The sequence below is a fragment of the Triticum urartu genome, chromosome 7, assembly GCF_003073215.2.
Source record: "Triticum urartu cultivar G1812 chromosome 7, Tu2.1, whole genome shotgun sequence".
In the NCBI taxonomy this organism is placed as follows: Eukaryota; Viridiplantae; Streptophyta; class Magnoliopsida; order Poales; family Poaceae; genus Triticum; species Triticum urartu.
Genome location: NC_053028.1, coordinates 489287014 through 489311596, shown reverse-complemented (window position 1 = coordinate 489311596; position 24583 = coordinate 489287014). Strand labels below are relative to the sequence as shown.

Here is a 24583-nt window from a genome sequence, read left to right as displayed (position 1 = left end):
CCTTTGTCCCGACGGCCCTCTGGGTGGATCTTTGTGGCGGAGCGACAGGGCAGGTTGAGACCACCTAGGAGAGAGGTGGGCCTGGCCATGGTCGGCGTTCGTGGTTATTTCAAGATAACACGTTTAACGAGATCTTGGTATTTGATCTGAGTCTGGCTACTGGCCTATACGCACTAACCATCTACGCGGGAACAGTTACGGGCACTCGACGTCGTGGTATCAGCCGAAGCCTTCGTGACATCAGCGACTGAGCGGCGCGCGCCGGGTTGGACCGCGTAACGCAACTTCCTTTGTAATGGAGGTTGCTAGGTCTGCTCACTGGCCGCGTTCGCAATGTGCGGGTGTGCAAACGGCGATGGGCCCAGACCCCTATGCCATAGGATTTAGACCGGCGTGCTGACCTCTCTGTTGTGCCTAGGTAGGGCTGCGACGTGTTGATCTTCCGAGGCCGGGCATGACCCAGGAAAGTGTGTCCGGCCAAATGGGATCGAGCGTGTTGGGTTATGTGGTGCACCCCTGCAGGGAAGTTAATCTATTCGAATAGCCGTGATCTTCGGTAACAGGACGACTTGGAGTTGTACCTTGACCTTATGACAACTAGAACCGGATACTTAATAAAACACACCCTTCCAAGTGCCAGATACAACCGGTGATCGCTCTCTCACAGAGCGACGAGGGGAGGATCATCGGTTAGGATTTTGCTATGTGATGCTACTTGGTGAACTTACCATCTACTCTCTTCTCCTGCTGCAAGATGGAGGTTACCAGAAGCGCAGTCTTCGATAAGACTAGCTATCCCCCTCTTATTCCGGCATTCTGCAGTTCAGTCCACATATGATACCCTTATTCCCTTTGATACCAATGCATACATATGTAGTGTAGCTCCTTGCTTGCGAGTACTTTGGATGAGTACTCACGGTTGCTTTCTCCCTCTTTTCCCCTTTCCCTTCTACCTGGTTGTCGCAACCAGACGTTGGAGCCCAGGAGCCAGACGGCACTGTCGACGACGAATACTACTACTCGGGAGGAGCCTACTACTACGTGCAGCCCGCTGACGGCGACCAAGAGTAGTTAGGAGGATCCCAGGCAGGAGGCCTGCGCCTCTTTCGATCTGTATCCCTGTTTGTGCTAGCCTTCTTAAGGCAAATTTGTTTAACTTATGTCTGTACTCAGATATTGTTGCTTCCGCTGACTCGTCTATGATCGAGCTTTTGTATTCAAGCCCTCGAGGCCCCTGCCTTGTAATATGATGCTTGTATGACTTATTTTATTTGTAGAGTTGTGTTGTGATATCTTACCGTGAGTCCCTGATCTTAATCGTACACGTTTGCGTGTATGATTAGTGTACGATTGAATCGGGGGCGTCACACCGGCGCTCCCTCCGCCTGGCTCGGCCGAAGCCCGAGCCGGGGCTGCTCCCCGTGAAGCCGGAGCACGCCGGCATGGTGACCCCCGACGACGAGTCTGCCCTCAAGTGGGCGAAGGAGGACTACGTCCGCGAGCAGGTGCACCGCCAACGCCAGGCGTACCTGGAGCTCCAGGTCCGTCGCCGCGGGCACGAGGAGGGCGGCGCCATCATCCTCGACAGCGACGAGGAGGACGAGGCCGGGCCGTCCAGCGCCCCACCGCGTGTCGGCGACCCCGGCCAAGGCTGCAGCTGGGACGGCGGCAGCACGGGCGAGGCGCGCGACGACGACGATGGCGACTACACCCGCTTCTACAGACTTCTCGGCATGTAGACGACGGCGACGACGGCGGCTAGGCTTTTAGTTTGGCGTAGTTAGGCGTGGTTTGCATGTTTTTTAAGTTTTTATACAAATTTCAATGAAGTATCGCCGAGTTCGTGCAAAAATCGTCAAGTTTGCGAAAACTTGAACGGAATATCGCCGAACCCGCCTGTGAGCCGACGACTAGGAACAAAGTCGCCCCAGGGGCCAATCTATCGCTGGTTCGCCCCCAGCCGCTCTTTTTCGACGCCCTACGGCTGGAGATGCCCTTATACACCCTGCCAAACACGCCCCAAATATCTCTCGCCAATCCCTTCCCTTGGGCCTTGGGGTTGCTCCTGTCCTGCAAAGCTTCACTCTAAGGCCCTGTTTGGTTCAGCTTTTATCGACAGATTCCGTTGGCGCGTAGCAGAATCTGAACCAAAAGACGAACCCAGCAAAATCCGATTCCAGAAATCCGCTGTCAAAATCTGAACCAAAAGCGGAAGCAGTCTAGGACGTGCTTTCCAAAATCTGATTCCGTTGCAGGCCAAAATCTGAAAATGCTATATCAGCTAGTTTGTCAAATGACCTACATCTTTTTCACATCCGATTTTTCACAGCTGTTTTTCCACAACAGATTTTTCACAGCTACTTTTAGAAATTCACGGCCGAACCAAATAGGGCCTTAAAAGTGCCCATCAGCAACCATCCGTTCGCTCTTGCACCTCCCTTATCGCGGTGGATTGGCCTCCTCTCCTCTATCTTGTTGGCCGCCCATCTCTACTCTCCAAACTCTCAGCTCCCTCCCTCCCGCTGTTCTCGAATGGCGGCCACCTCCGGCCTCACGGCCACCGTCACCTCCCCTCCGGCCGCCCTTAGAACCTTGGCTCCTCCCGGTCTCTTCCTCCGCCCCATCTCTCGCTGCTCCAGACCCCATTCCCTGAAGGCCAAGGTCTGCAGCACTGCCTATCCTGTCCCTCCTCCCTCTGCTGCTACCAGTATTCTTGAATTACTTTTCTGTCCGTTGAGCTGGGGGTGCATAGCCATGAGTTCCAACTAGAGTTGTGGTGCGGTGTCTCTGTTGTTTCTTGCAGCTACGTTGTAGTTTACTCCATGATTAACATGCATAGTCTGTAGAGCTATATACCATGCAAAGAATCAGTAATTTACTCCATGGTAACATTGTAACTCAATTCTGAAATCTTTTCATCCACACAGGCAGCAGCAAAGGACCAGGACGAAAAGAAGCCCGAAGCTACTAAAAAGAAGGCATACAGTCTTGTTTGCACTGCCTGTGAAGGGAATGGTAAGCCAGCCTTCTTCTTCTGCTGTTTAAACTACAAGGAACAACCATTCGCAAAAAAAAACAAAAAAAAAACAGAAAAAACAAAAAAACAACAACAATAACAATGTGTATGGTAAGAAGTATTTGAGATGGTGATAAGATTAGTAGCACTAAACTACTAATTCAGATTAGGTGGGATAGCTTATGGCGAAATGTGGATGCATAGGGTACATGATCTCTAGTGTTGAATACTCATCCAAATAGCTCAATGCATAGGATGTGTGCCAGTTTCCACCTGGTGCTCTGTCATACAAGGTCTCTAAGGCATGCCAATTCATTTTGGGAGATGTGCAGGTTATTCCTGCTATTAAGTAAGTGGCTTTGGAGTACTTGTTGCCTACTCAGACCCAAAATCTTTTACTGGCTTCTCATACACGATAGGTTGAACACCAAAGAGTTACTTACTTCAGAGAAAAACATTTCTTCATCCCTAATTACACTCGTGTCATGTCCAGTACAAGGGTGCATGAAACTAGAGATCACCTGTTCTTGCACTTCCATTTTGCTCAAGTTTATCCAAGAGCAGCTCAATCAGCTTAAAAATCTTCAGGTGCCTTTTTTTCTTAGAGATTGTTATTCTGATCTCCTGGGCCATTTGGAACACCAGGAATCACTTCATCTTCACAGGGCTTGAGCCAATCCTGTATTCTTGCTGAATTGGGTGGATCAGAGAGTAAAGAAGAAAAAATATATCCAGTTCAGTGACTCGGTTCAAGCCTTTAGATAGTAGTATAGACACTAGACAGCAATCGGCACTCCTTGTGTCTCTTCACACTGCTGTCTTTTCTTTGCTTTCTTCTGTTTCGTTTTGTTGTACTGTTTGCATAAACCACAAAATCTATAAGAATATGCTGTGAGAAGAAATTCTCACAGGTTCGGCTCAAGAAAAAAGAAGGAAAGAGCTCCATGTAGCTCCCGTCTCCACAAGTGAGTGATGAAACCGAATTGATTGGGTTTGGACGTAATGGGCCTAATGGCCTGGGCTGGCGATATAGCCCGTTAGTCTTAAGGTTAATTAGTGATAAGGGTCGCTTGCTTAGGGGTCAAGTAAGTCTTACTTGGGAGTCAAGTAAACCTCTCTATATAAAGAGAGGAGATGTATCAATCTAATCAAGCAAGAATTAAGAAGGAAATCCCTTCCATCTTGCCCGGCCGTGGGCAAAAGGCCCCCGGCCGGCCCTCTCGCGCCCTCCTTCTAGCAGCGCCATAACAATTTGGTATCAGCTAGCTTCGGTTCGATCATGTCTTCACCGCCGCCCAACCCGTCTCTTCCGCTGCCGGTCACCTCATCGCCTCCGGCGACCACCACGACCGTCGCCCCGCTCCTGCCGCGCCGGGATCCTCCGTCGCGCCCGCCCCCGTCGTCCTCACCCCTGAGGAGGTGTCCGGGGCGCTGCGGGACCTAACACAGGCGGTCCATGAGATCCGCCTGTTCTTGGCCGGGTCCTACGAGCTGCACCCGGCTGCGCCGCCCATCACCGCCACCGCGCCGACGTGGCTGCCGTGGCAGTCGCCGCACCAGGTGGCCCTCGCCGCGCTCGCCGGGCTGCTGCAGCTGCCATCCACCGCCCCGTCCTGGCTGCCGTGGCAGCCGCCGCACCAGGAGGCCTCCGCCGCGCTCGCCGGGCGGCTGCAGCAGCCGCTGCAGCTGCCATCCACTGCCACCACCACCCCGTCTCGGCTGCCGTGGCAGCCGCCGCACCAGGTGGCCTCCGTCGCGCTCACCGGGCCGCTGCATCAGCTGCCATCCACCGCCACCACCGCCCCGCCCTAGCTGCAGTGGCATCCACCGCTCCTGGCGACCTTCGCCGTGCCCGGCGCTCCACCGCAGCAGCTGCTGCAACTGCAGCAGTCATTGCCGGTGAGCTTCGGCCCCGCATCGACCGCGCCGACGGGAGTCCCGATCCACCAGATCAAGTTCCCGCCGTCGCCATCACCGCTTCCCCAGGGTGTCCCCATCCAGCAGATCAAGTTCCCGCCGTCGCCGTCACCGCTTCCAGCTTGGATCACTACCCGCCACGTGTCGGCGACGGTGAGGCTGCAGGCTGCTGCACGCGGCCTCCTAGCGCGTCGGCGTGTGCGGGAGTTGCGTGGTCTGCAGCTGCCGCTCCTCCCAGTTGCGCTTCGCTGCGCAAAGGACCTCGATCTCGTCCCTGCGTCGGGGATCTTGGGCATGCTGTTTTCCCCACGGACAGCGCCCTCAAAGTCTGCGACATCGACGGTTGGGGAGGCGCACCCCTCCTCGCCATTCTCCATCGACAATCCTCCACTCTTCTATGTGCGGTGCCGACCAACAGCCGTCCGGCGGGGAGAAGGCATGGTGTCACCGACAAGAGCGCACCGCGTAGCACCACTGCATTTTGCCGCCGGCCGCCGCGAGGGCGCCTCTGCTGGTCGCTCTTGCGACCACTTCCAGGTGGCCATACACATGCACTCCTTTTGTCCAGATGGTGTCGATGGGATCCAGGTGGCTGTACACATGCACGTCCGACGTGCGGATGGTATCCACTTTTTGTTAAGAGGTCCAAAATAAATCATCTCAGTCCATTTCAGGTTGAGAGTAATAAAACAAGCCGAGATGTAAAAGACTTGTTTTTAAGAGTTAGGTCTGTGTTGCATCGAGTCATGGTTATAAGTTGGTTAGGCTGCAGCTCGAGGACAAGCTGCATGTCCAGGTGGGGTGTAGTGTTAGAGTACGTAATGGGCCTAATGGCCTAGGCTGGCGGTATAGCCCGTTAGTCTTAGAGTTAATTAGAGATAAGGGTCGCTTGCTTAGGGGTCAATTAAGCCTTGCTTGGGAGTCAAGTAAATTTCTCTGTATAAAAAGAGGAGATGTATCAATCTAATCAAGCAAGAATTAAGAAGGAAATCTCTTCCATCTTGCCCGGCCGTGGGCAAAAGGCCCTCGGCAGGCCCTCTCGCGCCCTCCTTCTAGCAGCGCCATAACAGTATTTTTGCCGGAAGAAATTCAAAGAGGAACTGAATTGGATGGATCAGAGAGTAAAGAAGAAAAAATATATCCAGTTCAGTGACTCGGTTCAAGCCTTTAGATAGTAGTATAGACACTAGACAGCAATCGGCACTCCTTGTGTCTCTTCACACTGCTGTCTTTTCTTTGCTTTCTTCTGTTTCGTTTTGTTGTACTGTTTGCATAAACCACAAAATCTATAAGAATATGCTGTGAGAAGAAATTCTCACAGGTTCGGCTCAAGAAAAAAGAAGGAAAGAGCTCCATGTAGCTCCCGCCTCCACAAGTGAGTGATGAAACCGAATTGATTGGGTTTGGACCATTTCACTGTTGGGTTTTCCTCCGTTGTTATATAAAGGGTGATCATGTATTTGATATACGGTGTTCGCACGACACTTGGGAAATCTTTTATTATCACTCTTTAATCTGTTTTCATAACAAAATTAAACTCTTCTACACATGGATATGTGAACTGTGGCTAGCATTAGCAATCTTTGTGTTCTGTGACCCAGTTCCATGCTTCTGGAGCGAGAATTTTGTAGTATCATATTTTCCCTGAGCAATTTTTATTATAGTTATGTACTACCATGGCTTAATTCTTTACAGAGGGAGTATATTTTACCAACAAATGCATACAGTATACGTGTGAGTTGTTTGATGATTTGATCATTCTCTGAACCGACTTGTTAAACCTTGGAAGTGCAATAATGTGGATTTTACTAGTAGTACTTTAGTACACCACTTCTTGGAAAAAATGTATCTATTTTGAAGCAATTTATGTCTCCCTGCACTTTTTAGCATGTTAAAAGCTCAGCTATAGTAAGATTAATTCGGTCTTGGTGCAAATTGAATGCCGTATTGATCAGTGTGTAACAATGTTTCAAATGGATCTGAGAGTCTTCGTTGCATTTTGGTGGAGTTCTACTCGTGATACGTTTTCTGTGCATCGATGCCACGGGAGCTCATTCCAATCGGTTGTAACAATCTTATGGCAAATGGCAGGCGCAATCGCATGCACCCAATGCAAGGGAGGTGGGGAGAATTTGGAAGACCATTTCGGTGGTCGATTCAAAGCTGGAGGATTATGCTGGCTTTGCAGGTAAAATAATTCTTGCTCTAACCGACAATACTCTATTAGGATTAAATAAATTATCTAACTTTCCAATGTTTTCTGTCGGTTCATTTAAAACATGGCAGAGGAAAGCGTGAAATTCTATGTGGGAGCTGCAATGGCGCTGGCTTCTTGGGTGGATTTATGAGCACTGCCGATGACACTTCGGAATGAAATGCTTATGTTGTTATTTTTTGCTTATTTTGTATTTGACAATTTTTGGGAGATCTGTAACATTTTTACTTGTATCCCCTCCAAGGAATTTGTCCCTTAGAAGTGGACATTTATGGCATTTAATAATTGCATAATTTTTTATTTGTGACAAAGTATGTCACTAAGGCTCCTCGCACAAAATACAAAAATGCTACACTTACGGGGCTGGGTTACGGAAGGGACTTACGGGAGGACGTGTCCCAAACTCCCAATACAATCAATTGACCCTTCTAATTTAACCGTGTGGCCCAGCCCATGATTAATCCCGACGTCTCCACCTCAGACCCGTAAGAACTTTACGTAGAAAATTTCCATAAGTGCAACATCGCTCCACAAAATATTCATATATGGCCTCAAACCCACCTTGGAAACCCACGATTTGTATTGTGGAAACGAAATTTAATGGCATTAAACTTGGTCTTCAGATGCTTACGTGCAGTGGCCGGGTGGCCCTGACCCAGCCTGAATTGAAAATTGAATAAATAATAATTATATGAATAGTTCCCACTGTTGGCCCACCCCAGCATAATGAGCTAGCTCCACTTCTGCTTACGTGGCCAGATGTCGAAAGTTGATTTTCAGTTGTTGATCTTTAAATTGAAACTTGATGATCGTACAACATTTGATGTTTCCCCCTTCCTTTTGCTGTTAATTGTTTTTAGACAATTTTGTTGTTAATTCTATCTCGCTCGAGCGCGGCTCGTATGGCCACACCCACTACTTAGAAAAGGCTTATAGTTGGGCTCAAATTGGTGGCGGTCGTCGGCAGAAACCCGCCATTGCTATTTTGAAAATGTAGTAGTGTGGGTGTAGGATCGAAAGTATGTTGAGGAGGGGGGGGGGAGGGGGGTTTAGACTACTTGACCAAATAAAAATATATCATTTTCCCAATTTTAGTTGTGGGCAGATTCTAGCAATTATGACAAGTCAACAATCAACCTACACATGAAATTCTAAGAGTATACCAGCGGAAAGTAAAAGATTGCATAGGAAGGTAAAGGGAAGGGTTTGGAGAAGGCAAACACAATGGAGACACGGAGATTTTTGGCGTGGTTCAGATAGGTGGTGCTATCGTACGTCCATGTTGATGGGGACTTCAACCCACGAAGGGTAACGGCTGCACGAGTCCACGGAGGGCTCCACCCACGAAGGGTCCACAAAGAAGCAACTTGCCTCATTTGGGTAGATCTTCACGAAGTAGACGATCTCCTTGCCCTTACAAACTTCTTGGTTCGACTCATCATGACGGAGGCTCCCAAGCGACACCTAACAAATCTAGGAGACATCACTCTCCAAAAGGTAATAGACGAAGTGTTGATGATGAACTCATTGGTCTTGTGCTTCAAATGAGAGTTTCCCCAACACTCAACTCTCTCCCACAGATTTGGCTATGCTGAAAGAAGAATTTGAGTGGAAAGCAACTTGGGGAAGGCTAGAAATCAAGGTTCAAGTGGTAGGAATGAAATCTCTAGATCTCAACACATGAGTAGGTGGTTCTCTCTCAGGAAATGAATGGTGGAAGTATAGGCATGTTCTGATGGCTCTCCTTAATAAGAAGAAGGGGGTGGAGGGGTATATATAGCCTCCACATAAAATCTAACCGTTACACACTTTTGATCCATCTCGGTGGCACCGATCAGAAAACTCGGTGGCACCGATCAGAAAACTTGGTGGCACCGAATCTGTACAAAAATATGACCATTAGGAATCTCGGTGGGACCGATGTGCTAGGGCTTAGGGAAAACTTCATCTCAGTGGCACCGATTGCATCAACTCGGTGAGACCGAAGTGAGTGCAATGAGCAACAGAGAATCAGTCAAGCCAACTAGGTGGGACCGATTGCAACATCTTGGTGGGACCAAAGTGAATGCTACAAGTCACAGAGCACTGGCAAGGTCATCTCGGCGAGACCGAGATCCATATCGTTGTGACCGAACTGTTAGGGTTTTGGCAGTGGCTATGTCAACATGAACTCGGTGGCTCCAGGTAGGAAATATGATGTAGGGTGGAACCCTAGATGGCTGATCTTTCACGAAAGGAGTGGATCCTGCGAATAACACGAAGAACACGAGGAGAAATCACGATGGGGGACACGAGAGAATCACTCAAACTAACAAGATTAGGTCACACATATGCTAGATCCTCGAAACACAAAAGGAGATACAAGATCCACGATCAACAAGGGATGATACAAAGGTAACCGGTTCTTCTCTGTGAGGAGGTCTTGAGGGGGTTCTTCTCGTAAAAGGGTCTTGAATCCGCTTGGGGGATCTTCTCCGAAGAGATCGTGGACTCCAAAGGAGAAGTAGCCAAGTGGATGAGCAAAGCTCTATCTCTAATATGAGCTATCACATTGCTAACCCTAACTAGGAGGTGGGAGAGGTCTATTTATAGTCGTAGAACAAGTTGGGGACAAAGTGAAGGGGTACATGGGCCAGTGGCCCATTACACTGCGCGCAGGGTTGGCCAGATGTCCAGGAGTCGGGTCGGATGTCCGGGCAGGGAGGCCGGATGTTCGGGCTGGCCTGGGTCGCTTCCAAATGCATTCAGTGATGGAGGGCCGGATTTCCGGGGACATGGGCCGGATGTCCGGCCACTGTAGCAGCTGGCTCTTCTTCCTTCACTTCCGCACGCACTTGGCCTTGGTCCTTGGGCTCTCCATGGTCTCCTCGGGTGTACCTGAGTATGCACAAGAAGGTACGCGCTTGAAGTAGCATCCATGTCTTACTTGCGGAAAGGGAAGATTCAGAAAGGAGGGAGTTCACCTTAGGTCCAATGGCGCATGCTCGAGGTCTCAACATGTGGGCACTTGGGGCTTGGGGAGTAGTCATAGTGTACATGGGGATGATCGTAGGATGCTTCGCATCATCTCCGCTCCCTTGGGAAATATCCGACCTCGGATCGAAAACCTCATCATCATGGAAACGGTTGTCGTGGACGGACTTGTAGTTGGACAAAGTGGAAGACATGGCGCAATCCAAGTACTCCAAGGTGTCGCCAGAGTGGTACACATGCAAAAAGAGCAAACACAAACGACACTTGGAAATACAATGGTTAGCGCACACAAGGTGTCCATCAAGCAAACATGAGTCCGTTCGACAAGATTGTTTGTGACAAAGCACATGAAGCTTAGTAAGATGATATATAATGATATGCAAAGCATTCATGGGAGCAAAAGCATTCATTGTGCACACAAATGTGGTGTGAATATGATCAATGCAACGACGGTGCTAAATGATGTTATAGTGAGACGGTTTATCAATAGCATGAATATGGTAATGGATGCTCAATATGAATAAGTTATCATGCAATTTATGGTAGGCAATATGATCATGATGTATGAATATGCCATCAAGAAAGATCACAACAAATTTGCTAAGAAAGTGTACAAGATCATATATCATGGATGACATGGGAATACAAGATGCAACAAGGCAATCATAATGTGAGTCAATCCATGCATAAGATGCAAATTTGTTATGGGTGGTGTTGTACCATAGCTCGATGTCGTGGTAGAAGTGTAGGTCCGATGGTGCATCCACTAAGTCCAGGCACTCCTCAACTTGAAGGTCCATAGGGTCCATCTCCAATGTCGGTCCTCCATCCAATGTATGTATCATGTAGACAAGAAGAAGGAAACAACAATGAAAGTATGGCCCATCCGATATGCATATGTGAAGATGGCTCAAAGGGAAGGAGTTCACCTTTAGTAGTTTCTCGAAAATGTTGGTGTCGCACATCATGTACGCCTTCACATAAATGAAAGAACATGACAAACACTCGGAAAAACAAATGAGGTTAGCGAAAATGCAAAACCAAACATTCATGTGGTGAAATACCCAATAAGTGTATGCATCATGCTCATCATAAGAAAGGACAATGGAGCATTTCATAGTATGGAGGCATATGATGCAAGAACAACCAAATACAATAGGCTCAATCAAACAAGCATGCATCACAAGTAATATGTCCAAGTCTCCACGATCAATAAGCATAGCAAGTCGGCACTCAATACAAGGGGATATGGGAGTTGCAACTAACAGAGACAAGAGACAATGATCAAGACAAATCAAGTGAGAGGCATGAACATATATGTCATCAACCCAAGAAAGCGAGTAAGAATGGAACATGGGTGATGCGACAAACCAATCAATCATAGTGATCAAGTAAAGCAAGCTAGTAGTGCGAAGATGCAACGTACTAGGAGGAATCATGGCAATCATGTCATGTGTGCAAATAGTGAGCATGAATAATGCACATGACATATCACAAGCATGAAAGCAAGATATGAGCAAAATATCATCAATGTATTGGTGAGAGGCCATATGTAAATATCAATGGGACATCATGACTCTTCCAACACATGAAGCATCAATAGCATGAGACACAAAGAAATCATGGCAAGAGCTACAAGGATCTCCACCAAGCATGCAAATACACATAGGAGTATCATAATTGTGAATTATGGGTAGATGCAAGCAAGGGTCACAGTTGCATGGCAAAATCATGTAAAGAGGCATACCATGGAAAGTGAACATGGTACGATGGGCATAAATGAACAAGTGGTATATAGCCCATAGCCGTGTGAGAGCCAGGTAGAAGAGATGCGTGTAGTCCTCGTGCGAAGGGAATGGTGGTAAGGGTAGTCCATGGGATCCCGAGGCATCATTGCTATTAAGAGCTCGTTTCATCAACTCATGGGATTGTGAGGTTGATGATTGTTCATGAGCACCTACACAAAACAAAGGCAAAGGGAAAATTGTGTGTGTGTGGTATATGTACACATCATCCATTATAATGCGCACGTGCATGTGTTGGTTAGCACAAAATAGCCAATGCTCAAATAAATGAGATGCATGATATAGAAACATGTCATTCATCAAGAGAGGTTTGTTATTATGTATAGCATAATGGAGACTCAAATTATGTAATGCATCATGAGAGATATGTAGAGCATTGTTATTCATGGAATGCGCATGGTGCAAGCAATTATTGGAAGCATGCAAAGGATAGGATGTATCAAAATCTCCTAATATGCATGAGGAAACTATGGGGGTCTCCTCATGATCATTAGTGGAAACATCACATGGAGAATATTGACAACATCCAAAACAATGCATATCCGAAGCAATGTGTTCATAGCATGTTATACATCTCCAACGTATCTATAATTTTTAATTGTTCCATGCTATTATATTATCCATCTAGGATGTTTTATATGCATTTATATGCTATTTTATATGATTTTTGGGACTAACCTATTAACCTAGAGCCCAGTGCCAGTTTCTGTTTTTCCTTGTTTTTGAGTTTTACAGAAAAGGAATACCAAACGGAGTCCAATTGACGTGCCAATTTTTGACGATTTTTTATGGAACAAAAGAAGACCCCGGAGTAAAAGAGTTGGGCCAGGGGAGTCTCGGGCCGTCCATGAGGGTGGGGGCGCGCCCACCCCCCCGGGCGCGTGGGCCTGCCTCGTGGATGACTCGGGCACCTTCTTGACGTGAGACCTACACCAAAAATTCCTATAAATACATAAACCTCCAGAAAATAACCTAGATCAGGAGTTCCGTCGCCAAATCCTCCGTAGCCACCGAAAACCAATCTAAACCCGTTCCGGCACCCTGCCGAAGGGGGAATCCCTCTCTGGTGGCCATCTTCATCATCCTGACACTCTCCATGACGAGGAGGGAGTAGTTCATCCTCGGGGCTGAGGGTATGTACCAGTAGCTATGTGTTTGATCTCTCTCTCTCTCTCTCTCTCTCGTGTTCTTGAGTCGGCACGATCTTGATGTATCTCGAGCTTTGCTATTATATTTGGATATTATGATGTTTCTCCCCCTCTACTCTCTTGTGATGAATTGAGTTTTCCCTTTGAAGTTATCTTATTGGATTGAGTCTTTAAGGATTTGAGAACACTTGATGTATGTCTTGCATGTGCTTATCTGTGGTGACAATGGGATATCACGTGATCCACTTGATGTATGTTTTGGTGATCAACTTGCGAGTTCCGTGACCTCGTGAACTTATGCATAGGGGTTGGCACACATTTTCGTCTTGACTCTCCGATAGAAACTTTGGGGCACTCTTTGAAGTTCTTTGTGTTGGTTGAATAGATGAATCTGAGATTGTGTGATGCATATCATATAATCATACCCATGGATACTTGAGGTGACATTGGAGTATCTAGGTGACATTAGGGTTTTGGTTGATTTGCGTCTTAAGGTGTTATTTTACTATGAACTCTAGGGCTGTTTGTGACACTTATAGGAATAGCCCAATGGATTGATCGAAAAGAATAACTTTGAGGTGGTTTCATACCCTACAATAATCTCTTCCTTTGTTCTCCGCTATTAGTGACTTTGGAGTGACTCTTTTTTGCATGTTGAGGGATAGTTATATGATCCAATTATGTTATTATTGTTGAGAGAACTTGCACTAGTGAAAGTATGAACCCTAGGCCTTGTTTCCTAGCATTGCAATAACGCTTGTGCTCACTTTTACCACTTGCGACCTTGCTGTTTTTATATTTTCAGCTTACAAAAACCATTATCTACTATCCATATTGCACTTGTATCACCATGTCTTTGCCGAACTAGTGCACCTATACAATTTACCATTGTATTGGGTGTGTTGGGGACACACGAGACTCTTTGTTATTTGGTTGCAGGGTTGCTTGAGAGAGACCATCTTCATCCTACGCCTCCCACGGATTGATAAACCTTAGGTCATCCACTTGAGGGAAATTTGCTACTGTCCTAAAACCTCTGCACTTGGAGGCCCAACAATGTCTACAAGAAGAAGGTTGTGTAGTAGACATCAAGCTCTTTTCTGGCGCCGTTGCCGGGGAGGTTAGCGCTTGAAGGTATACCTTTAGATCTTGCAATCGAATCTTTTAGTTTCTTGTTTTATCACTAGTTTAGTCTATAAAATAAAACTACAAAAAATGGAATTAAGGATGCCTCATATGCTTCATCTTTTTAATGTCTTTCGTGAGAATAAGGATTCTGATAATTGTGTCAAAGTGTTAGAAGAAGAATGTATTAAAATGTTTGGCACTAAATCTTTGGATGGTGAGCATGATTGCAATGTTGTTAGTATGAATTCCTTGGATATCTATGATGCTAATGATATGCAAAGCCACAAGCTTGGGGATGCTATGTTTGACGAAGATGATATTTTTTGTCCCCCAAGTTTTGATGAGCAAATTTATTATCATGATAGCATGCCTCCTATTTATGATGATTATATTGATGAAAGTGGGTTTGGAGAGTGTCAACTTTAGGAAGTAATGATACCACTATTTTGGAGGGTGTTGAATCTTATTATGGTAATTATGAAAGTGGATTTGGAGAGGTCATGACTTTATTTAGTGATGAATCCACTATTCCGGAAGAGGTTCCAATTGATTATGTGAACAAAGTTGCTATCTATGATGATTATTGTGATGACATGTATGCTATGAAGAATAACGATAACCATGAAACTTATCATCTTGATTTTAATTTTTAGTTGGATTATGCCTCACATGATAGCTATTCTGTTGAGTTTGCTCCCACTATTATCCATGACAATAAATTTGCTTATGTGGAGAGTAATAAAATTTCTATGCTTATGCATCATGAAAATAATGCTTTATGTGATAGAAATATTGTTGAATTCATTAATGATGCTACTGAATATTATTATGAGGGAGGAATATATGCTTGTATGAATTGCAATGATATCAAGTTTCCTCACTATGTGCTTAAAGTTTTGAAGTTTTGCTTGTTTTACCTTCCTATGCAAGTTGATTCTTGTTCCCACAAGTTGTTTGATCACAAAATCCCTATGCAGAGGAAGTGGGTTAGACTTAAATGTGCTAGTCATATTCTTCATGATGCTCTCTTTATGTTTCAATTCTTATCTTTTATGTGAGCATCATTGAAATCATCATGCCTACCTAGGGGCGTTAAACGATAACGCTTGTTTGGAGGCAACCCAATTTTATTTTTGTTCGTTGCTTTTTGCTCCTGTTTAGTAATAAATAATTCATCTATCCTCTGTTTATATGTAGTTTTATGCTTTAATTAGTGTTTGTGACAAGTAGAACCTTTGGGAAGACTTGGGAAAAGTCTTTGCGATCTTCTTGTAAAAAACAGAAACTTTAGTGCTCACGAGTTTTGCTGCCATTTTTTTACTGGAGAGTGCGATTAGGTTGATTCTTTCTGAAGATGATTAATAGATAAATTCCTCACGTCCAGAAAGTTATTTTAGAATTTTTGGGATTCCAGAAGTATACGTTTGATCCAGATTACTACAGACTGTTCTGTTTTTGACAGATTCTGTTTTCTATGTGTTGTTTGCTTATTTTGATGAATCTATGAGTAGTATAAGAGGGTATGAACCATAGATGAGTTGGAATACAGTAGATATTACACCAATATGAATTTAGAATGAGTTCACAACAGTACCTAAGTGGTGATTTATTTTCTTATACTAACGGAGCTTACGAGTTTTCTGTTAAGTTTTGTGTTGTGAAGTTTTCAAGTTTTGGGTAAAGATTCGATGGACTACGGAATAAGGAGTGGCAAGAGCCTAAGCTTGGGGATTCCCAAGGCACCCCAAGGTAATATTCAAGGACAACCAATAGCCTAAGCTTGTGGATGCCCCGGAAGGCATCCCCTCTTTCGTCTTCGTTCATCGGTAACTTTACTTGGAGCTATATTTTTATTCACCACATGATATGTGTTTTGCTTGGAGCGTAATTTTATTTTATTTTGTTTTGCTTGCTGTTTGAATAAAATACCAAGATCTTAAATTATTAAATGTTAGTGAGTCTTCACATAGTTGCATAATTATTCGACTACTTATTGATCTTCACTTATATCTTTCGGAGTAGTTTGTCATTTGCTCTAGTGCTTCACTTATATCTTTTTAGAGCACGGCGGTGGTTTTATTTTGAAGAAATAGATGAACTCTCATGCTTCACTTATATTATTTTGAGAGTCCTAAGCATGATGGTAATTTTCTTTGGTTATGAAACTAGTCCTAATATGATGGGCATCCAAGATGGGTATAATAAAAACTTTCATATAGAGTGCATTGAATATTATGAGAAGTTTGATACTTGATGATTGTTTTGAGATATGAAGATGGTGATATTAGAGTCATGCTAGTTGAGTAGTTGTGGATTTCAGAGATACTTGTGTTGAAGTTTGTGATTCCCGTAGCATGCTCGTATGGTGAACCGTTATGTGATGAAGTCGGAGCATGATTTATTTATTGATTGTCTTCCTTATGAGTGGCGGTCGGGGACGAGCAATGGTCTTTTCCTACCAATCTATCCCCCTAGGAGCATGCGCGTAGTACTAACTAATAGATTTTTGCAATAAGTATGTGAGTTCTTTATGACTAATGTTGAGTCCATGGATTATACGCACTCTCACCCTTCCACCTTTGCTAGCCTCTCTAGTAGCGCGCAACTTTCGCCGGTACCATAAACCCACCATTTACCTTCCTCAAAACAGCCACCATACCTACCTATTATGGCATTTCCATAGCCATTCCAAGATATATTGCGATGCAACTTTCCACCGTTCCATTTATTATGACATACTTCATCATTGTCATATTGCTTCGCATGATCATGTAGTTGACATCATATTTGTGGCAAAGCCACCATTCATAATTCTTTCATACATGTCGCTCATGAGTCATTGCACATCCCGGCACACCGCCGGAGGCATTCACATAGAGTCATATTTTTTTCTAAGTATCGACTTGTAATTCTTGAGTTGTAAGTAAATAAAAGTGTGATGATCATTATTATTAGAGCATTGTCCCATGTGAGGAAAGGATGATGGAGACTATGATTCCCCCACAAGTCGGGATGAGACTCCGGACGAAAAATAAAAAAACAGAAAAAAGAGGCCAAAAAAAGAGAAGGCCCAACAAAAAACAAAAAAATAGAGAAAAATAGAGAAGGGGCAATGCTACTATCCTTTTACCACACTTGTGCTTCAAAGTAGCACCATGATCTTCATGATAGAGAGTATCCTATGTTGTCACTTTCATATACTAGTGGGAATCTTTTCATTATAGAACTTGGCTTGTATATTGCAATGATGGGCTTCCTCAAAATGCCCTAGGTCTTCGTGAGCAAGCGAGTTGGATGCACACCCACTTAGTTTCTTTTTGAGCTTTCATACACTTATAGCTCTAGTGCATCCGTTGCATGGCAATCCCTACTCACTCATATTGATATCTATTAATGGGCATCTCCATAGCCCGTTGATACGCCTAGTTGATGTGAGACTATCTTCTCCTTTTTTGTCTTCTCCACAACCAGCATTCTATTCCACCTATAGTGCTATGTCCATGGTTCATGCTCATGTATTGCGTGAAGATTGAAAAAGTTTGAGAACATCAAAAGTATGAAACAATTGCTTGGCTTGTCATCAGGGTTGTGCATGATTTAAATATTTTGTGTGATGAAGATAGAGCATAGCTAGACTATATGATTTTTTAGGGATAGCTTTCTTTGGCCATGTTATGTTGAGAAGACATGATTACTTTGTTAGTATGCTTGAACTATTATTATTTTTATGTCAATATTTAACTTTTATCTTGAATCTTATGGATCTGAATATTCTTGCCACAATAAAGAAAAATTACATTGATAATTATGTTAGGTAGCATACCACATCGAAAATTCTGTTTTATCATTTACCTACTCGAGGACGAGCAGGAATTAAGCTTGCGGATGCTTGATACGTCTCCAACGTATCTATAATTTTTGATTGTTCCATGCTATTATATTATCCATCTAGGATGTTTTATATGCATTTATATGCTATTTTATATGATTTTTGGGACTAACCTATTAACCTAGAGCCCAGTGCCAATTTATGTTTTTCCTTGTTATTGAGTTCTACAGAAAAGGAATACAAAACGGAGTCCAATTGACATGCCAATTTTTGACGATTTTTTATGGACCAAAAGAAGACCCTGGAGTAAAAGAGTTGGGCCACGAGAGTCCTGAGCCGTCCACGAGGGTGGGGGGCGCGCCCACCCCCCGGGCTCGTGGGCCTGCCTCGTGGACGACTCGTGCACCTACTTGACGTGAGACCTACGCCAAAAATTCCTATAAATACAAAGACCTCCAGAAAATAACCTAGATCGGGAGTTCCGCCGCCAAATCCTCCGTAGCCACCGAAAACCAATCTAGACCCGTTCCGGCACCCTGCCGGAGGGGGGAATCCCTCTCTGGTGGCCATCTTCATCATCCCGACACTCTCCGTGACGAGGAGGGAGTAGTTCACCCTCGGGGCTGAGGGTATGTACCAGTAGCTATGTGTTTGATCTCTCTCTCTCTCTCGTGTTCTCGAGTCGGCACGATCTTGATGTATCTCGAGCTTTGCTATTATATTTGGATCTTATGATGTTTCTCCCCCTCTACTCTCTTGTGATGAATTGAGTTTTCCCTTTGAAGTTATCTTATCGGATTGAGTCTTTAAGGATTTGAGAACACTTGATGTATGTCTTGCATGTGCTTATCTGTGGTGACAATGGGATATCACGTGATCCACTTGATGTATGTTTTGGTGATCAACTTGCGAGTTCCGTGACCTCGTGAACTTATGCATAGGGGTTGGCACACATTTTCGTCTTGACTCTCCGGTAGAAACTTTGGGGCACTCTTTGAAGTTCTTTGTGTTGGTTGAATAGATGAATCTGAGATTGTGTGATGCATATCGTATAATCATACCCACGGATACTTGAGGTGGCATTGGAGTATCTAGGTGACATTAAGGTTTTGGTTGATTTGCGTCTTAAGGTGTTATTTTACTATGAACTCTAGGGCTGTTTGTGACACTTATAGGAATAGCCCAACGGATTGATCAGAAAGAATAACTTTGGGGTGGTTTCGTACCCTACAATAATCTCTTCCTTTGTTCTCCGCTATTAGTGACTTTGGAGTGACTCTTTTTTGCATGTTGAGGGATAGTTATATGATCCAATTATGTTATTATTGTTGAGAGAACTTGCACTAGTGAAAGTATGAACCCTAGGCCTTGTTTCCTAGCATTGCAATAACGCTTGTGCTCACTTTTACCACTTGCGACCTTGCTGTTTTTATATTTTCAGCTTACAAAAACCATTATCTACTATCCATATTGCACTTGTATCACCATGTCTTTGCCGAACTAGTGCACCTATACAATTTACCATTGTATTGGGTGTGTTGGGGACACACGAGACTCTTTGTTATTTGGTTGCAGGGTTGCTTGAGAGAGACCATCTTCATCCTACGCCTCCCACGGACTGATAAACCTTAGGTCATCCACTTGAGGGAAATTTGCTACTGTTCTACAAACCTCTGCACTTGGAGGCCCAACAACATCTACAAGAAGAAGGTTGTGTAGTATACATCAGCATGGCATAGTAGATGAATTGCGCAAATCATGTAAAGGAAGCATGGCAATATCATCGCTTGAAAAACAAAAGCCTATGACCATCATCTCGTCATCTACGCCATAAGTGCAAATGGTATTTATTTTAATAGGGCATGCATAGTAGCTATGTTGAGATTGAAATGATGCAATATGGGAGATCTCACTCATAGCATATGACAAATCCAAAGGATTGTCAAACATGACGTGACAGATAGAATGTTCACAAGATATCCTATGGAGCATAGCATCACAACTAGGAAAATCAACATGCTCATCATCATATTCATCATAAATGGGTGGCATATCTAAGCATGTAGAAGACATAGTATGTGGTGAATCCATAAGGTGATCATCATCATGCAAACAATCATGTGTAAGATAGTCCACTAGTGGGAGAAGTGAAGTACCATCACCTATGTTACCTTTAGAGCGTCGCTCATGTGTTGTAGGTGAGGTTGCAACTTGATGGTACCATGTGGGGGTGCATCATCTTCCACCATGGCCATCGGTTCTCCGATTGGAGGTATGTGTTGGGGAACATAGTAATTTAAAAAAATTCCTACGCACACGCAAGATCTATCATGGTGATGCATAGCAACGAGAGGGGAAGAGTGGTGTCCACGTACCCTCGTAGACCGTAAGTGGAAGCGTTATGACAACGTGGTTGATGTAGTCGTACGTCTTCACGATCCGACCGATCCTAGTACCGAAAGTACGGCACCTCCGTGATCTGCACACGTTCGGCTCGGTGACATCCCATGAACTCACGATCCAGCAGAGTGCCAGCAGAGTGTTGAGGGAGAGCTTCGTCAGCACGACGGTGTGATGACGGTGATGATGAAGCTACCGGCGCAGGGCTTCGCCTAAGCACTACGACGATATGACCAAGGTGGATTATGGTGGAGGTGGGCACTGCACACGGCTAAGGGATCAATGATCAACTTGTGTGTCTATGGGGTGCCCCCTGGCCACGTATATAAAGGATGGAGGGAGGAGGAGGCCGGCCCTCATAGGGCGCGCCCAAAGTGTGGAGTCCTACTAGGACTCCCTAGTCCTAGTAGGATTCCACCTCCCACATGGAATAGGAAAAAGGGAAGGGAGAAGGAGAAGGAAGGAAGGGGGCGCCCCCTTTCCCTAGTCCAATTCGGACCAGTCCATGGGAAAGGTGCGCGGCCACCCTTGAGGCCTTTATCTCCTTTCCCGTATGGCCCATTAAGGCCCAATACGAATTTTCGGTAATTCTTCGGTACTCCGAAAAATACCCGAATCACTCGGAACCTTTCCGATGTTCGAATATAGCCTTCCAATATATCGATCTTTACGTCTCGACCATTCCAAGACTTCTCGTCATGTCCCCGATCTCATCCGGGACTCCGAACAAACTTCGGTCATCAAATCACATAACTCATAATACAAATCGTCATAGGACGTTATGCGTGCGGACCCTACGGGTTGGAGAACTATGTAGACATGACCGAGACTCATCTCCAGTCCATAACCAATAACGGAACCTGGAAGCTCATACTGGTTCCTACATATTCTGCGAAGATCTTTATCGGTCAAAGCGCATAACGATATACGTTGTTCCCTTTGTCATCAGTATGTTACTTGCCCGAGATTCGATCGTCGGTATCTCAATACCTAGTTCAATCTTGTTACCGACAAGTCTCTTTACTCGTTCCGTAATGCATCATCCCGTAACTAACTCATTAGTCACATTGCATGCAAGGCTTATAGTGATGTGCATTACCGAGAGGGCCCAGAGATACCTCTCCGATACTCGGAGTGACAAATCCTAATTTTGATCTATGCCAACTCAAGAAACACCATCGGAGACACTTGTAGAGCATCTTTATAATCACCTAGTTACATTGTGACGTTTGATAGCACACAAGGTGTTCCTCCAGTATTCGGGAGTTGCATAATCTCATAGTCTGAGGAACATGTATAATTCATGAAGAAAGTAGTAGCAATGAAACTGTGACGATCATCGTATAAGCTAATGGATGGGTCAAGTCAATCACATCATTCTCTAATGATGTAATCCCGCTTATCAAATGACAACTCTTTGTCCATGGCTAGGAAACTTAACCATCTTTCATTAACGAGCTAGTCAAGTAGAGGCATACTAGTGACACTCTGTTTGTTTATGTATTCACACATGTACTAAGTTTCCGGTTAATACAATTCTAGCATGAGTAATAAACATTTATCATGATATAAGAAAATATAAATAACAACTTTATTATTGCCTCCAGGGCATATTTCCTTTAGTCTCCCACTTGCACTAGAGTCAATAATCTAGTTCACGTCGTCATGTGATTTAACACGAATAGTTCACATCTTTATGTGATTAGTTCACATCTCCATGTGACTAACACCCAAAGGGTTTACTAGAGTCGATAATCTAGTTCACATCGCTATGTGATTAACACCCAAAGAGTGATCATGTTTTGCTTGTGAGAGAAATTTACTCAACTGGTCTGCCACATTCAGAGCCATATGTATTTTGCAAATTTTCTATGTCTACAATGCTTTGCACGGAGCTACTCTAACTAGTTGCTCCCACTTTTAATATGTATCTAGATCGAGACTTAGAGTCATCCAGATCGGTGTCAAAGCTTGCATCGACGTAACTCTTTACGGCGAACTCTTTGTCACATCCATAACCGAGAAACATTTCCTTATTCCACTAAGGATATTTTTGACCGCTGTCCAGTGATCCACTCCTGGATCACTATTGTACCCTCTTGCCAATCTTATGGTGAGGTACACAATAGGTCTGGTACACAGCATAGCATATTTTATAGAACCTATGACTGAGGCATAGGGAATGACTTTTCATTCTCTTTCTATTTTCTATCATGGTCGAGTTTTGAGTCTTTACTCAACTTCACACCTTGCAACACAGGCAGGAACTCCTTCTTTGACTGTTCTATTTTGAACTACTTCAAAATCTTGTCAAGGTATGTACTCATTGAAAATATATCAAGCGTCTTGATCTATCTCTATAGATCTTGATGCTCAATATGTAAGTAGCTTCACCGAGGTATTTCTTTGGAAAACTCCTTTCAAACACTCCTTTATGCTTTCCAGAAAATTCTACATTATTTCTGATCAACAATATGTCATTCACATATACTTATCAGAAATGCTGTAGTGCTCCCACTCACTTTCTTGTAAATATAGGCTTCACCGCAAGTCTGTATAAAAGCATATATTCCAACTCCGAGATGCTTGCACCACTCCATAGCTGGATCGCTGGAGCTTGCTCACTTTGTTAGCACCTTTAGGATTGACAAAACCTTCTGGTTGCATCATATACAACTCTTATTTAAGAAATCCATTAAGGAATGCAGTTTTGACATCCATTCGCCAGATTTCATAAAATGCGGCAACTGCTAACATGATTCGGGCAGACTTTTAAGCATCGATACGAGTGAGAAAATCTCATCGTTGTCAACATCTTGATCTTGTCGGAAACGTTTTGTGACAATTCGAGCTTTGTAGATTGTAACACTACTATCATCGTCCGTCTTCCTCTTGAAGATCCATTTATTCTCAATGACTCACTGATGATTGGGCAAGTCAATCAAAGTCCATACTTTGTTCTCATACATGGATCCCATCTCAGATTTCATGGACTCAAGCCATTTTGCGGAATCTAGGCTCATCATCGCTTCCTCATAGTTCATAGGTTCGTCTTGGTCTAGTAACATGACTTCCAGAATAGTATTACCGTACCACTCTGGTGCGGACCATACTCTGGTTGACCTACGAGGTTCGGTAGTAACTTGATCTGAAGTTTCATGATCATCATCATTAGCTTCCTCACTAATTGGTTTAGGAATCACTAGAACTGATTTCTGTGATGAACTACTTTCCAATTCGGGAGAAGGTACAATTAAGTTCTACTTTCCTCCCACTCACTTCGTTCGAGAGAAACTCCTTCTCTAGACAGGATCCATTCTTAGCAACAAAATATCTTGCCTTCGGATATGTGATAGAAGGTGTACCCAACAGTTTCTTTTGGGTATCCTATGAAGATGCACTACTCCGATTTGGGTTCGAGCTTATCAGTTTGAAACTTTTTCACATAAGCATCGCAACCCCAAACTTTAAGAAATGACAGCTTTGGTTTCTTGCCAAACCATAGTTCATACGGTGTCATCTCAATGGATTTAGATGGTGCCCTATTTAACGTGAATGCAGCTGTCTCTAATGCATAACCCCAAAACGATAGTGGTAAATCGGTAAGAGACATCATAGATCACACCATATCCAATAAAGTATGATTACAACGTTCGGAAACACCATTATGCTGTGGTGTTCCAGGTGGCGTGAGTTGCGAAACTATTCCACATTGTTTCAAATGAAGACCAAACTCGTAACTCAAATATTCGCCTCCGCGATCAGATCGTAGAAACTTTATTTTCTTGTTACGATGATTTTCTATTTCACTCTAAAATTCTTTGAACTTTTCAAATGTTTCAGACTTATGTTTCATTAGGTAGATATACCCATATCTGCTCCAATCATCTGTGAAGGTCAGAAAATAACGATACCCGCCTCGAGCCTCAACACTTATCGGATCGCATACATTAGTATGTATTATTTCCAATAAGTCAGTTGCTCGCTCCATTGTTCCGAAGAACGGAGTCTTAGTCATCTTGCCCATGAGGCATGGTTCACAAGCATCAAGTGATTCATAATCAAGTGATTCCAAAAGTCCATCAGCATGGAGTTTCTTTATGCGCTTTACACCAATATGATCTAAATGGCAGTGCCACAAATAGGTTGCAC

General features: G+C 44.2%; 1 protein-coding gene across 1 annotated transcript; it reads left to right on the top strand.

Moving 5' to 3' along the window:
- Positions 1-2430: 2430 nt before the first annotated feature.
- Positions 2431-7448, top strand: LOC125521804 (protein BUNDLE SHEATH DEFECTIVE 2, chloroplastic-like; the record flags this gene model as incomplete). The annotated part of the gene is given in 4 exon segments (XM_048686864.1): positions 2431-2661; positions 2928-3015; positions 7025-7121; positions 7220-7448. Coding segments are annotated over 4 exon segments (504 nt in total), but the record flags the coding sequence as incomplete, so codon positions are not given.
- Positions 7449-24583: the final 17135 nt, after the last annotated feature.